A 17223-nucleotide genomic window follows, 5' to 3' on the forward strand; every position below is an offset into this window, starting at 1 on the left:
TGGGGGGGGGGAGGGGGCTTGCCTGGGCTAGACTTGCACAGAAGCAGTAAACGATGTCTATGCCAATGTTTTTCTACTGTACGGAGTGTGTAAATACATAAATATTTATGTATGCAATTACAAGCAAATAGGGTCCATAGGAGCTTACCTCTATGCAGCAGGCAGAACATTTTCAACACTTTGCTGTGCTTCCTTGTTTACTTATTTATATTCAGACAAAGGAAGTGGTAAGGCTGACTAGCTGACAACTTTTCTGAGAAGAGACCATTTTGTATTAGAGGAAGCAGTCTCTCTCTTGGATGTCCTAACAACGTAGTTCTGAATTACAAAAAAACAGGACTTAAACAGAAAAAGCTGGGCATTAGGCAAGGAATTAGTGGGCACGCTGGAGGTGGTCACACATGGGGAATAGATGGCTGTTTCATCGATAGTACTGCTATGAACGTTCTCTAACTGCCTAGAGGAGAAAACTTACAATGGATTTGCGAAACATTCCCTACCGTTCAGACGTGGTTACATGGAACCCAGATGACTTGGCAGAATATTTTAGGACGGTAAGTTTAACCGTGTTTCATCTTTGTATGATGGAGGAGCAAACTACTGTAACTGTTTGTGCTAAATTTACATATTTTTATAATGGACAAAGCTTGCTGCAAAACTAAAAGCAAAACCACTGACAATTAGGAAGCTGAGCTAAACTGGCCAGTGAAATCTATAAAGGAATCTTGAAAGTGTGTTTTAAATTGTTTATAAGAAAAACTCATGGCTTTTCAGAAAAAATATACACTTTACTACAACAATTGTTGATATAACATATATTAACAGCTGTAGAAGGCATTAATGTGTGAAGATTGCAAGCTTTCTAGGTCGTCTTCAATGATTTTCAGAAGAGCGATTTTTTTCCAAATTGCTCGGTGTTCACAAATGAGCCTCTGAATGTCTTTGCTAATCACACGCATGAGAACCCAGCCAGGAACTTAACAGCTGTGGATACACGGACTCCTAATTTTTTTAGGCTCAGCTGGAAAAACCTGTCGCTTTTTGGTTTGACTTCGCTATTCTAAAACTTCTTGGGCAAAACTCATGGCTCAAGATTACTAGCTACCCCTTCTTTCCCGCCACTGTTACTCTTTCTGACGTTATCTTGTGGGACTAGCTAGGAAATTCTTTCTTTTGACATCTTTTTCACTTGTGACAATCTATAAATTTCATTTTACAATGCAGAGGAGTTTCCACACTGAAGAAATACTTTGAAAGGCAATATAGGAATTCACTGCCAATATATATCCTCTGCACAGCAATGCTGACACCTTTCTAATTGCCCAGGAATGTGCAACTGAGCCAATTTTACTGAAATTTCATTTCTGTGTGTTCTCTGTAAATTGCTCATTTTTCAATTCACATCGGAGATAGTGCCTGCTCCATCTCCCTTGCAACTGAATACGTTCCTCCCAAAGTCCAAAACTGTCAGCCTGGAATTTGACATCCAGATGAGTCAGAAGATTTGGGAAGATTTTCAAGCAATGCCAGCGTAGCTGGTTAATTTTTAAGTGAGCTGTCAGACTAGACTTGTAAAACCTAGAACATTTGGGCTTCATTTTGAAATAATGTGAAATTTATTGTTTCAACAGCTCCTATAACTCTATAAGAGTTTTCTTTGCGGAGTTGAGGCAAGTTCGATACTAGAATGCAAAACTAGCTAATAAAGACAAGCAGATCAAACACAAAATCTATGTCTACCAAATCTCCAGAGAAGTGAACTGCCAACTACCTGCAAACCTCTAATTTTAGGGTGCAGGGGTTAGTGGCACAGGACAGCGATATGAAGAATTGGAGATGGAACAGATAAGATCGCTAGCAACAGGCAACTTCAGGCAAATACGAAAAACATTACAATACTGGTGCGTGGTGGTTTGGATCACCGTTTCCATGAGACTACGAAGGGAAATGGCTTCCTGAAAGAGTTGATAATGATATTCTTAACAGTGATAAAAGGATCAACTGTAAGTGCTATCATAACTGAATGGGCCCGGTTACATTAATTTTTTTAGTACCTCCCCTCTACTGATCCAGATACCCCCCAGAATAGAGATAAGCTTGGCATTCTGCTTTTGGAGAGGTGATTCAGGGCAAAAGCTGCTTAAAGTCACCTAAGAAATCTGTGTAAGACAATAATGTCAGCCTAAGTCAGCCAGCTCTAGGCAACTGCCATAAGTACCAGATCTTCTCCCCAGATAAACTCGTACAATTTCCCTCACACATATCATTAAAAGGCCAAATGTTATACCTTAGGAATGCTTTATTTGCATCTGACTAATATATTTTGCCTGCAGCCAGATGTTCAAAGTCCAGGATTCAAGTCCAAGAGGGATAAGCAATTTTTTTTCCTCCTAAACTGAGATAATTGTGGGATGATTTTCAAAGGATAATCACATTCAAATCTTCTCTTACCTGAAGTGATTGGTCATGACACAGGGCAGTGGTAAGATTTTCATCAGTTCATTGTTAGCTTACACCTTCATATTACCAAAATTCAGCCAGCATACACATCAGTAATTTATGTAACGAAACTATGATGTATTACTGGCATGAATAAAGTCCTCACTTTCTGTCAAATAAGAAGTCTTGATACTTAACAGTAGCCACATCTAATTTATGATTCTAGGTGTGTTAACTTAAAGCTTATGTTAATTTAAACCATGCATTCAAAATAGGGAAGGACCAATAAAGAACCAAACCTTCAAATAATTTCTAAAGACATTAAATTTCTTTAAAAAAAAGCAAAGATGTTCCTATTTGTAATATCCCGAGGGTTATTTTTAATAACTAAACAGTATTTTTCATCAATTACTTTAAGAATGACATTAGGTCTCAGTCACACTGATGTGTTCTACCAAGTATAGCAGTTGCTCACTGCTGCGTACAGACTTGTGCTGGTAACGTCATGATAGCACTCGCTATATGAAAGAGACATTATTTATAGGTTTAAGTCCTCAGTCCGCACAAAAGTCTTAGTCTATATCCTAAAATATTTAGCAGAGTTAGGTCTGTTTCTGCATATGAGTAACTGAAGGTGGCTCCTAAAAATATTCTCTCAGCCTTTCAGATGTTTTCAAGATCTGTTCTCATATAACACTAAGTTACAGGTTTACTCCTTAAAATGAATAAATAGGATAGAACTAAGAAAGGACATAATGCTCCCTATAAGATGTTCTCTGCGTTAGGGGAATTAGCCCAGCAGCACAGGATCATTTGTCTGCATAACTTCCACTAACTAAAGTTTCAGGCAGAACCAGAGCCATTCTTCTGTCTTGAAGGCTCCAAAAAGTCACTGTGTCTGGCCGCTCTTTGGGTTCCTTCTGGTATGGGCTTGATCAACTTGAAACAGAAAAAAATGCTTTCTAGCCAGATCAAAAATACAACCTGTGTTCTCACATTATGCTATTACCGTTCAAATAAAAAAACCCTTAAGACACCCACTGGAAATATTTAAGAGTCATGTCTTGCTAAATATGGCTAGTTTTTTGGCGTTGGGGTTGTTTTTTTTCCCTAAGTCCCCCAAATTACTGTTAAATTTTTGCCTGGTGGGACCAGGAGCTTTCTTTTCTTATGTACACAATCAACTTCTAAAATGCATGTCCTTGTCCTAGATGCTACTGTAAAACACAATGTTGTGGAAAAGCTTTCCAAATGTTATAGATAATTTCCAGGATTAACAAGCGACATTTCCATTCAGAAGACGAAGCTTTTTGATCACAACAATGAATTCAGCAACTGGGATCGGGGCTTCAGTATTCCAAGACACTAAGGTTTTTGCTGTACTTTCTGTTTTCCGCAACTGTTCATCCCAGTCAGTACCACAACTATCCATTTTCCAAATATTTCTTTGGGCCAGGCAACTGTGAGGTGGTTTTTAAATGTGACAAATTACATGTTCCTAAATGGAAGAAAATCCTCAAGTCCACTGAAGAATCTTTGTCTTAAAAATCCATGTTTATAGAACAAATTGAGCCATTTAGACAGGCTCTAGCATACAAAAGGGTAACTTGAAGCATCTACTCAAAGCTAGCCGTATGCCCAAGTGTCTTAATCCATTCTTATGATTAAGGGTGCAATAATCATCTTCTTTTCATTGACAGTTAAAGTATAAGGACTGTGAGAAAGTCGTGAGAAAGCACAGCATAAATGGACAAAGGTTTTTGGTAAGTAGAGTCATAAAATTCCTTCCTATAAAATTCCAGTCAAGTGATTGTTTCAACTACTCCTTACTTTGCATTGGCAGATGCAAAGTACTTAGCTTGCAGATGGTTACTGAGGTATAAATATGAGAAGTAAATGCCTTTGCTAAAATCAGCCAGACATCTTGCTTTAAATACGGAATGCTGGGAACCCAAGCATGTTGTTTAATATGCATATATTTTAGTATTTTTTAAACTGACAGGGAAGTTATAAAACCACAATCTTGTCTTGAATTCATCTCTTCCTTTATAGGAAGTGCTTGTTTGCAAATACTAACTACAGAAAACTCACATTTATTAATTGTTCTCTCCTACTAAAGAAGACACAGACTTGGTCAGAATGACTGGCCTTCTATTGTAATCACTATTTCATGCTTCTGTAGTTAAACATAGATTTCTTCGGCAGCAATACACAAAATCAATGAACTTTAAGAGCGCCAAAACTAGTAAGCAAAGTCCCAGTGGGTTTAAATCAACATTGCTCCAGGCTTTACCAACAACTTGGCTTAACTTTAGAAAAGCTGACACCTTCCATTGATGTAGCTGCTGTTTTCAGGTCTTAAATACACATCCATGGAGATGTGTAAGGGCTTTTATTATTGCTTCATTTTACTTCTATTTTATTTTATTTCCAAATATTAATTATTCTATTTTCCCCAAAAGTAGTAATTTTGATCATCTGTATAATTAGTCATAGTGGGGAAATCTATGCATACCCCTTCTAAAGCCTTCCTATTTTTTTGTTTCCTTGTCCTAACATATCAAGCTTTTTGACATTTTGTTGAAATGTGACATAAAAATTTTCAAACACCTTTTGTAGGAACAGGATATTACACCTCCCTCCTACCGGGTGGAGTCAGAATTATTCAGATGTGTGTCATAGGACTGATCCTACTAACCCCTCAGAGATTCTCCTTAGCTCAAGCACTAAGGATCTGTGGCTGGAGTGGGAGTTCTGGCTCTGGAAGCATTATGAAATTCTGGAAGTTTGTGAGGTACAAATAACGAGCAATAACTGTGTGATTCCTAAGTGACTTTTGTAATTTTTTATTATTTCCAGAGTGTTTCTGTAAATACATAGCTCAGAGTGCAGCATTTCTTCAGAAGCATCCTAGTAGATTCAAAGGAGGCTTTTCTATTAAGTAAGCAAGCAGATGTTCACGTCTGCTGAGACTTTTTTTTTAAGCTTTTGACCTACTTGCCAATTGTATAATGCAAAGAAGGTTCACCTGTTAAACAGAACAACAAAAGGAGACTTTAAGTGGAATATTCTAGAGTACAATGCAATCTTGAAAAAAATTGCTTCTCCGTATGAATGGTTTTTCTAAGAAATATCTTTTTACATTTTGTAGTTTAACTGCCAAATTACATTTGCACAGAAGAAACTGTTAAGACTGAGTGTTTGCAGGTTTTGCATCTATTGTCAGATCTATATGGTAAACCTGACTGTAAAAACATTGCTGTCTTATTCATCAGAATAACATCCTAGTTTCAAAGTCACATTTCTGTATCTACTGGCTACCACAAGGAAAGTCCAGTTGAGATGTAGCAGGAATAAAACCAGAGGGACTCCATGTAACTTATTCTAATAAAATCCTCTAATATTTAAAATGGCAACATGGCCCTTTTATGAGAGTTTAAACCCATAATACTTGTCAGGTTTATCACCAGGATAGAATTCCAGAGAGAAGCTTAAAAAGTCTTTAGGAAAAATTACGATTCTTCAATAAATCCTGCAGGACATTTCCATAAAGGGAGTACATTTTTCTGTGTTTTGCTCCTGTGAGTACTCCCAGAGGCAAAATAGTGCTGGAAAACACAGGGAGGATTTGTTCTGTTCTGAAAATCATTGATAGCATTGTGAACCAATGTGTAATTAGAAACTTCTTACTGTTGGCAGTAAGACAGAAAGAGCCAGACTATCATCCATGTTCCAAAGAGGGTTTGCGAAGCTTGTGATTAACTAAACAAAACACTTTCTCAAAAGGCACTAATTTGTCCTAAACTTGGAGTTGCACATGGTGGAAGAAGAGAGGGGCCAACTCTCTCTGCAGGAGCATCCATAAAGCTCTCAAGACAGACCATCTCAGCTCAGGTCAGGAGTAATCTGCAATCTCATTGCTATATTGCCATTGAGGGGGGAAGAAACACTCTCCCCCCCATCCCAGTTTCTAGAAAGATTTTTGTTAGGCTGCCAAGGCTGCTCTTAAGTCCAAGGAGTTTTCCAGCTACATCTCCACTAGAACATGTGATTTTACATATATTGTGATGTTTCAGAGAAGGTTCTTAGCACAAAACTCTCCTCTACTCCAGCAAACAGTGCTCTATTTTAAAATTTACAGTTTTACACTGATACTTTGCAATCATGCACAACTTTGCCTGATTTCACCATGCAGACATGAAGGAATTCAATACATCTAGCTTCTGAAGTCACTTAAATACCCTATTTTTTAGCTGTACTAAAAAGATGTGAAGCAAAATAGCATAAAATCAGAATCTATGGTAGAAGTTTGGCTTGCCTACAGGAACAGCTCTTTACAAAGGGCATTTCATTTCACATTGCTTTAAAACTACAAGTGTTTAAAAAAGCATTTGAAATATTCTGTCCTTTTATATTTACTGTGAGAAGCATAATTCCAAAATTGCCAGGAAGAATGCCACTGATGATGATTTCAAGCAGACCATGCATGTTCTGTTGAGCTCACACCTGTAATCAGTAGCGCAGGATGTTACCAGGATGTAGTTCTCTACTAATTGTTTGACACTGTCCACTGAGATGAATTATAGTATCGCAAGACTTCTTTAATAATAAATACATAAAGACTATGTTTTCCTGTATGCTAGGTGATGGCAATGTACAATTAAAAGCAATATTCAGCAAGCAAGAGAAAGAAAAGAGAAAAAAAAAATTAGAAGATTTAAAAATAGTTCTGGAATTTTTTGGTTTACTGTCTGTTCACCTGCTTTATTTTAAGCATCTCTGACAATGTCTAGGGAGGAAGCTGTTGCAGAAGAGGTTTTATTTCCAGTTCTTCTGAGAAGCAGAGCAGGGATGGATTTTAACCTTGCCTATAAGTCAATGTGACAATGTAACACCAATAAAGAGCTGGATTAGAACCCAAATCAGAAAAGCAAATTACTTTAACTTTGCACAGAGTCCCATTGATTTGATATTAGTCCTGGAAGAATGGCTCATCTGCTGGTAAACAAACAAATTTGCCCAACTCTCATCTGATAAAAGCTGGTTTAAGATTTTACTTCTCCTTACAGATCTTTTTAATGAGCTATCATTAAAACATTCTAGCTACAGAAATACTTCTCTATGAAGTTAGATGTGATTATTTTGCTGAAGTCCTTTGTGTGTAAACAAATACACATGATATTTATTAACCTCCTAGCTAGTTTAATACAACTGGCAGCAACATAAAGTAAAAACCAACATCCAGCAAAACAAAAACAATATAGAGAGAATTTTTTATTAAAATGGGTTCACTTTTCTTATGAGCCATGGAACGGGCAGGCTGTTATCTTGCATTGCTTTTCTATGCATTTTATGTTCCTATCAGTTGAAACTTCATGCCACATTTTTGAATATACAAACTTCTGTAAGTCGCAGGGTGTTCCATGGACAATTTTGTGACATATACCATCTGTTTCCTTCTCAGAACATGTCTGAAAATGATATCCAGAAATTTCCCAAACTCAGAGTGCCGTAAGTAAAGCCAAACCAATTTAACACTAAAAATTATCTTAGCTGGTCTGAAAAGTCATAGGAAATATCAGGCGAATGATTTGCAAGTGATTAGTTAGAAACCTGTTTATTGCACTGTACTGAGAGAAAAAGAAGAATGGTCCAAAATAAAAGGAGTGTTGTCATGACTGCTTAAGCACAATGATGTGATACAAAAAAATTGTCTGGGGGATGTTCAAAAGAACTTGTCCATAAATTCTTTGACTGACAGCATCTACACAAAGGTTAAACCTTTTTGCGAGTATTACCTTCAAAGTATGATTTTATCTGTTCACTTCTTAACTATTGACTTTAACTCAAAGGAAAAAAAAGTCAGGTATGTACACAACAGTCGAGGAGTTCAAGCGATTTTCATCACGTGCTTTTCCTTTAGGTAGGCATTAAAGATAAGTCACTCTGGAGCATTTGATTCAGTGTTAAGTATCTTTCCTTAGCTCCTGTGGATTAGGCCTTGAAAAAGTTTTGCATTTATCTGAATAGCTTTCATAATTTCATAGAAATTACTAAATGAAGAACAATATTCCCATTAAATCAATACTGAGTAACAGAGAAATTACCTCCTTCTAATATTTCATGGTGAAAACCAAAGGATTTTATTTTGCTATGAGTTGTCTGGTACATATTTAAGCTGGAAGTTAGAAGGTTCCTAACCATGGGACACATGGAGCTCTTCATGGTCTTCTAAAGAAAGTAAGGAGAAAAAAAAAGGAATTCAAGTTGTTCCAACATGGCTGTTTCTTTGTTGCTCATTTCCCAGTTCCAGACTCCCTCCCTCTACGCATATCTTGATTTTGCTGTGGGAGATACAGTCTGCTTCACCTTTTCTGATGCATCAGAGCTTGTGTAAGGTGTTTTGGTGAAGCTAAGAATACTGAAAAATTTTGAAATACCTGTGTGGTCTGTCACATTCATGCGCTCATGGGTAAGCTGGTGGCTAGATCTGAGGGCAGGAAGATACCTCTGTTCAGATCAGATATGCAAGGACTTGAACTAGAAGGCCTCAGACATGACATGTTTCTTAAGACCATATCTATATTTTCACACAATAAATTTCCCGATGATAGGGATTGGTGGTGTATGATGTGTTAGTAAGGGGGCCCAGGTGCTATAAAAAGAAGATGCCCAGATGTTTCAGCATTTTTGAACTTACTGTCAATTAAAAGCAACATTTAACTATGGTTACTGAGACTGAGGGACCAGAGTTACACCAGATTGTCTGTGAAAAACTCATCTTACCATACTTTAAAACACATTGCTTCTAATTCTCTGATAATTTGTCCCTCCTTAACAGTCCTTTGGTGAAATTGCCTTGTGTTGTCCTTGTCTGAACTTCTAATTTTGAACTTTTGGTGATTTCCTTTCAAATTCTTGAGTCAAAAGTGGTCAGTGGAAGGTCTAACAAACACACATACAAGAGATACTAATGTCATAGGTGATTAGTTAAAATGAAATCTAATAATGTGGAGTTACTCCTATCTCATCTGATCTATTGATATCTCAAAAATGTTTTGAAAATTGGATTTTCACAGTCCACTTACCTTGTAACACTCTAGCAGAAAGTGAATAGCCTTTTCTAGTCAGATCTTGTGGGTTTCTCAACAAGAAGAGAACTTGAAATCAAGAGCTTTAAAAGAAGAGGGAAGCTTGGTGCACAACTTGAAGAACTAACTAAATAAGTAAATTAATAAATCTGAATGAAAGTTCTGGAACTAATGCCCTTGTTCTCAGCTTTCTCCCCACTTACAAACAGGGAAACAAGTCATGAGAGTATTGTGAATATACATGGAAAAAGGTTGGTGTGATGTGGGATCCTCCATGTAATGCCACTGTTTAAACAAGAATTTAGAGCTTTAATAGGGAAGAGAACTGGTTGCCATTTAAAAAAAACCCAAACAACAGAATAAAATTCATGGGTAGAAGAACATGTTTTTAACATTAATTTCATTACTCAGACTTTCATTATTCAGAACCTCCATGCTCTCACCAAAATGGAAAGTCTGTGCTGTTGACTTCTACTAGAACACATTCACTCCTTAATTTATATCATAATGCAAACTTCACCGAGTAGGAAGAGGTTTTATAGTACCTGATACACAACAGTGCTAAAATCTGAGCATATTCTGTAAAAATGTTTAATATAAATAGCAAGTGTCACACTTACAGCATTGACCAGTGGGATGAATAAAAAGTACATTTACAAGAGAGATTGTTCTCCAGTAACTTTAGCAGGGTTATGCTGACCTACATGTACCGAGAACAGAACCCAGCACTTACAGCTATACAAGATTTGCAAACCACAGCCTACATTCATACAGACCTGCTGAGCTGGGTATGTGGTTTTACTAAATATATAGGTTTGAGCAAATCTACGGATTAAGTTTTGAATATAACTGTGTCATTACTTGGGGATGATTCTGTGACTTTTACAAGAATCTTTAAGTGTCTAAGTAGGTAACAGTTGTCATTACAAAGTATGATAGGCCACTTCCTGAAACTAATAAAAACCCCCACAATCTTCTGTTATTATAACAGAATTATTATTTTGCAATTTAATCTCCACCAGCCATGTTACAGGTGCACATCTTCATGAATCTTCTTTTGGCTTACTTTTAAATACCAAAAAAGGATTTAAACACTATTTTGAAAATTATAATACTTCATAAAATCTTTAAAACTCTCCATTAAAAGGGCTGAACTCTTTTTTGAAAACTTTGCTAAAAATTTACCTATATAAGAGCACCATATAGAAGTGGCTGATGCATCCAGACAGACCTGCAAGTTTTATTCTGGCTACAGTTTTGCAGGCAAAAGGGTTAATGGACAAGAAGTCTGCACAGGCTTCACTGCACCTGCATGTGCATAGGCCACACAGAGACTTCTTGAGGGATCATAACAAACTCCGCAGTCCATTTACCTCTGTAGGGATTCCCGTTCTTGTTTGCAGTCACCACCTAACTTGTACACCTGCCAGAGATACTGAGGTCTTGTACACACGGTGATCTTTACTGGCATGGTTAAGGAAATCTATTCCATATGTCTATTGGGGCATGATATCTTGTGGAGGGTGGAAAATGAAGACTGAATGAAGATCAACTTTGTCACCAAGTATTTGAGAGGATCAAAACCAAAAGTTGCACTCATCTTTGAGTTATGTCTAAAGCTGTGCCAAACAGAGCATTAGATGACTGGAAACCCACATGCCCTCCTTTCCTTGCAGTATCTAGGCCTTTAAATAAACCTGCAGATTTGAAACTATTCTTCTGTTTGGGGCTTCTCTGATAAATATAAGTAAGTTTTTACTCTCATTCAGAATATTTACATTGATGATGCTGTCACTCTTTGGAACCGTAAGACCTCTTGCACTTATGTTGCTATTAAAGCAAGTTTAGGGAGAAGTTTAGAAAATTAACTTTGCTTAATGCTATATTTTGATTTAACATGGAAGCCTTTCTTTCATTCCCACTTAGGTGCACAGTAGAATCAAAGGTGTAGCTCAGGCACAAGGTCCCAAAGCAAAAGGCAGAGTACAGCTCCACTCACTGCTTCACTTTCGCTCTTTCCTTTAGACAAGAGGGAGGTGGAAAAAGCCACTCGGTCTTTGCCAGTTCTGTGTTGTAGTTGAACTGCTCTGGGTGGACATAGGGAAGAGGGAGCAAAGAGAGATTCTTGGACTGGTTTAAAGGTCCAGTTCAAAAGGCAGTACTTGGATACATGCTGAGCTTCAGTCAGTTGTTCAAGCTAAATAGAAAATGCCAAATGTCACCACATAGTATTTCTATACGAATAAATACATTTCTATTTGAAGATACAGAGTATCAGCTTTAAATCACTTGGTAAAAGTTTACTTTTACGAATACTAACCATATCTTAAGAATTTAAGTATAGTTACTATTCTATGAAAAGATATATGCTTATCTGTTCCAGTGACCTACAGAGGTCTGCTATGGCACTGATGAACAATCTTTGAAGACCTGGTACTGCGTGATTACATGTGTGGAACCCAGTCTCCAGGTTCCAGACCATGAAGGGTTTTCCCTACTTCACTTGTTCACAGATTTAGTGGAAATCTATGGTCCAGGACACATTCAGCCATTATCCCAAAGTTATCACATTGCCACAGACCTTTAAGGAGCAGCAACATTTGGGCCAAGTAATCTATTGGTAGGAATACCTAACAAACACATACATTTTCTCCCTTTTCCCACTGAGAAATTAAAATAAATAATCGTGGCATGACCATCAGCTTTAGAGATTGGGTTACCATGAATGTAGCTGTCATCCTAAGTAAGAGATAGCATCATGGTTCACCTAACAATTTGTTCAGTTATTAATAGCTTGGCTCAGCTGCAACCTTTCTTCAAACATACACTATGCTTAACACTTGGCATTTGTGAAACAATATGAAAAACTGTTAAAAACTGTAGTGTTATGTTTTTTGTTGAGCTCATTCATATTGCTTTTGTACTTGCTATATTTTATGAAAGAACTGTTTAAGTTAATATTAGTACCACTAGGTTAACATACACACCTGAAGTGAACAACACACTGCATCCTGAAAGAGTAAGTGGTACATTGGTGAAACAGGGAAGGGATATGGTATATTTTACACAGAGCAGACACTGAATATCTGTCTTAAGCGCTAAATGAAACTCAGACCTACTCATTACACTCATGAGGGTGTAATTAACATTTTGATAATAAATCTAATGAAACGAAAGGCCAATATACAGCTTAAGGGACACAGCGAGTTTTCTTATTGCTCATTATCACTATGGGCAGTCACAGAAGGTCATAAAGATTTATACTTGTGGACAACAAATGTAAGTCTTGCAAAATATTTTAAAGCACATTCAACAGAATGTGCCTTACTTAATGTGGTCAGAATTAATAAACAAAAAAAAGCAAAGATCTCATTCAAAATAACGTTGGTGGTTGGTCAATACCTGAACCGTGATCCAAACACTGAAGTTGGTCTTTACCACTGTTATTGTTTACTATCTTGAGAGAAAACATTTCAAAGTTTTGAGTAAGTCCAGGTACTAATACAGGCTGTTGATCCCTTTGGCTATCCTCAGCGGCAGGTTGCTGGCAAACCTGAGATTTGAAATTTTCAACCTTGGTCAGAAAGCTTATGGCATATCCCATAGCCCTTGTGAAAATTTCCAGTAATAAAAAGAGCATCATTGCACTAAAGTACGTAATTGCATCTGCCAGTTCCAACATGGTAAGTGTGCTGAGTTCTGAATGGGACACATTCAGAGCCTACAAACATGGCACGGTCTGAAAGTCGTTCTACTTTCAGGAGAGTCAAAGTGCAAACCTAAAAATTAAGAAATCTATGGTGCCTTTCTCTTTTTAAAAGGTATACCTTGGGCAGAGGTGAATGTGTGTGCCCACATGCTCTCTCAGATGAGATGCTAAACGTTGTTGAAAGGTTTAGAACATAACTGATATTGTCAGTTTTGAAGCCAACGTAATAGTATTGCATCTGCCCAACAGACTTTTCTCAAAGGCCAAAACAAAGACTTCATCACACACTGTGCTCTTGACAGTGTTCAATATGCAACTTCCTGGTCCTAGAGGACTTTGCCTTCCATCTCTCTCACCCATCTTAAGTCCTTTATCCCAATACAGGTAAAATGGATTTTACTCACAACAACGATATCTGCAGTTAAGTGAACAAAAGCCAGTTTTGGAGTACTGCTTTGGGGGTTGGTTGTGTGGGTTGCTTTTTTTTTATTTTTGACTTCCTGCCAGTTTTAAGCTAAGCATCTGGTGGAGGAGGTAGAAAGAGAAAGAGAAGTCTGAGTAACATTTTCTGCAAGTGCTGTTGCCTTATCCTCTCCTATCATCCACTCCCACAACTCAGAAAGCAGTGTGGTTTTGGTACTTCCTTCCTCACATGGCTACAGACTCAGCTGCTCAGTGCACCGATCTTCTGTAATAATGTTGCTTGTAAAGTGTTACCCTTCTAAATTTTGCTTTCTTCTAATAACTTCTCTGAGCCATTGGTTTGAAGCATTTCAAATAAACTTGAAGTAAAGATTAGATGCTGTATTTTAAGCAGCAAATGATTCATTTTTTGGCAGCAAGATAGGATGAGCAACTTTTTCCTTTCAGTTTTTCCTCAAAAACCAGTTGTCTAAATCCTCATAGCAGCCAACCCAGGTTTAGTCCAGAAACCTTCCAAACACTCAGGTCTCACTGATACCCATGGAAGTCTGAACTGAAAGAATTATGAGCTCTAAAACCGGTGATCTTCATTTTACTTCTTTAGCTGAAAATAAACACAGTATTATGAAAGATCCTTCCTCTACCTCTTCTACAACAGAGAATAAGCCACACACAAGTTCTGTAATCCACTTCTCAACCAAAGCACTGGTATACACAGCGCGCTGTTTACCCCGGAACATTTCCTCATGTTTCACATGGAAGTTATTGTTCACAGAGCAACTTCCTTATCACCTGCAGCAGAAGGAAATGTCTTGTGCAGAGAAGTGTTGATTGCATGGGAAAGAAGAGGAGCAAAAGGAGTCCTATGTCTATAACTTGGCATTTTTCTTGCTTTATACAATTTGCTTGGGTGACGATGTCAGATTTAGACAGCTGTGATCCTTCTTAAATTATTAACATTTGTGCATGTGCTTATTTCAAAAGGGGCACATATGACAATATTTGCTTCAAATCAGAAAATTGCAAATTACTGTCTTAAAAAAGAAAAACCAAAAAATATTCTTCCTCTGCCTTTCTATTTTCATACTTGGATCCTTGAGTACATATCCTCAACTTCAGATTATCCATCTTCATCCTTTTCAGACAGCACGGCCATACTGATCTGAAATTTCTTGTTCTCTGATACTTGCTGGCAGCCTGATCTGTCCCCATAGCACTTCCCATAATCAAACAGAGAAACCCTATGCCTTGAATTTATCTTTTAATCTGAATTACAGTGAGGTAAGTATTAGGAAAGTAGCAAGGGCAAGAGAAGGGCTATTCAAAATAAGAGAAAGATTTTTAGCATGGTTCAGGATCAAAAACAAATAGTATATTTTTTCTGGCTTTTTTTTTTTAATATTAGATTGCTTGAAAGCTTGTCTTCCTCAAGTCCCAGCCCAGAAAAGCAGTTAGACATGAAAGAGATGCACAAATGAGATCATTTGGAAAAAAATAGGGGATTATTATTGCTGAGTAGCAGAAAAAGAAATGAAAGAAGAATGAAAGAAGAAGAAAAACAAAATGGAGAGGTAACTGCCCAGCCATAAAACCAGATTTTACAATGCTGATATAAAGTTTTATTGACCAGATCTAAGATTTATGGAAAAGAACTTTGCACTAACAAACAATAAAGCTAAGATTTTACAGAATTTAGAATCTGAGAGAAACAGACATGTTGAGTTCCTGATTTTTTCATACTACTTTTATTTCCACAGTTACTGTCTCTGATAGACCTAAATAATATAAGCTAGAAGTAAAATGGGATATTTTTAACTAGATGTATGTAACCAATTTGCTTTGCTTGTCACAGGACTTTCTTGGTGGGACTTTCCTCAAAAAGAAATAATGAGAATTAAGAATCAGACTATGACTCATCATAAGCTTTCTTTGAAACAAAAACTTTATGTGAAACAAAATAATCATAGAGGCAAACTTCATTACTAACAGAGCAGAATTCTGTTGCTCTCAGTGGACTTAATTCTGTTAATCTCAGTAATGACTGTCCTGTAACCTCAGAGCTGTTCTCAGGGAGTCAGTCAATATAAAAACTCTCAGTCCCAGATGTCTGTGCTGGCTATGGATGCCAGCAATATTAGCAGCATAAATGCATGATCCTGATCAAAAATTTTACTCAAGATTGCATTGCATTGGTTGTTATTCACCCTACTGCTGTATACAAACTACGCATGAGTGATGACAAACACATCCACTTGGAAAAATCTCTCTAGACGTACAGCTATAGTCTTCATATGTTCCATGAATATTTCTGCCCTGCCCTGTCCTGCAATTGTGTTATAACATGGAACTAAATCAACCTTTTCACCTTCTTTACTGGGGGGATTCTGGATTAGGTGTATCTTGGGATACACCTGGGAGGGAGGGAGGAAGACAAAAAGAATAGACAGTAGACATAGGGTACATTTAATCCCTGCTTTTGCAACCATAAGCTTGGTAGAAGCTGTTTCCTGAAGCATTTTCCATGCAAAATAATACAAATACAATTACAATTATTTAAAGCAGTGTTCTAGTGCGTGATGTCTACCACACCCAAAGTTTCTAAGGCTTGCTGGGTTTAATGTTTATTTTTAAGCTTGATCCAACAATATGGGGTTTTATCTATGTAAAAAAAGGTCTAGTTTTCAATTGGATATGCTATAGTGCAACTTTGCAATGAGATGATAAATTCAATATTCTTACCACATAGTAAATAATAATTCTGAATTACCAGATTTAATTTAGTATATATTGAGGGAAAGCAGCTAAGAAAATGACTGACAAGTTTCAAGGAGTTTTTTTAAACTATTTTTGTGTTTCTTTTAAATAGAATTGTAAGTAAATTAAGTCAAGAAATAAACAGAAATGAAGGGAGGCTATCTTTCTTTCCAAAATGGTAAGTAAAACAACTCAGCTTTCTTTTTCAAAGCTTTCAGATATATCTTTTCTGGACAGTTTTCCATTTGGCCAGTAATACCTGGGTCAGAGGGACAGGCTGGAAATTATATAAAATAAAACTCTGTTTTGTTAATGTCATCTGTTAAGAATAGCAAAGCCAGAGCCCATGAACACCCTAGATACTTCTGCCATGTCCGGAACCAAGTAACATATAAATTTCATACAATTTTCCACCTGAGTAAATTAATTTTTAGGAATGCTATAAAGCCTAGGCACATATTATTGCATTAATAAATCATCATTAATACATTTCACAGACCTATACTTCGTTACACTTTTTAATACTTTATGACTTATCATTGAATATAATATTCTTGCAATAGAAAAAGAGCAAAAATTGCAAGAACATTGCATGTGAAAAGAACAATTTATATTCATATGCAGTGAAAAGCTAAGTCTAGTCTACATAACATGGTTTTACATCATCTGATAACATGATTTTACACCTTTGCATTAACTAGAGTTCAAAACTAGAATTGAAACCCATGAAAATATTTATCAACCCTACAAATATTTATGAACTTGACTATCAGCAGCTTGAATGGAATTAGTAAAGAAAGTTTTTAT

General features: G+C 36.8%; 1 protein-coding gene across 1 annotated transcript in view; it reads left to right on the forward strand.

Annotated features, from left to right (window-relative positions):
• Nucleotides 1–261: 261 nt before the first annotated feature.
• LCP2 (lymphocyte cytosolic protein 2) overlaps nucleotides 262–17223 on the forward strand; it is a 32799-nt gene continuing 15837 nt past the window's right edge. The window contains 4 exon segments of the mRNA XM_009285694.2: nucleotides 262–554; nucleotides 4140–4202; nucleotides 7904–7950; nucleotides 16529–16598. Of these exon segments, the coding sequence (XP_009283969.1) occupies nucleotides 477–554; nucleotides 4140–4202; nucleotides 7904–7950; nucleotides 16529–16598 (258 nt within the window). The 5' untranslated portion in view covers nucleotides 262–476.

Source organism: Aptenodytes forsteri, unplaced genomic scaffold, assembly GCF_000699145.1.
Source record: "Aptenodytes forsteri isolate BGI_AS27 unplaced genomic scaffold, ASM69914v1 Scaffold54, whole genome shotgun sequence".
Taxonomy (NCBI): domain Eukaryota; kingdom Metazoa; phylum Chordata; class Aves; order Sphenisciformes; family Spheniscidae; genus Aptenodytes; species Aptenodytes forsteri.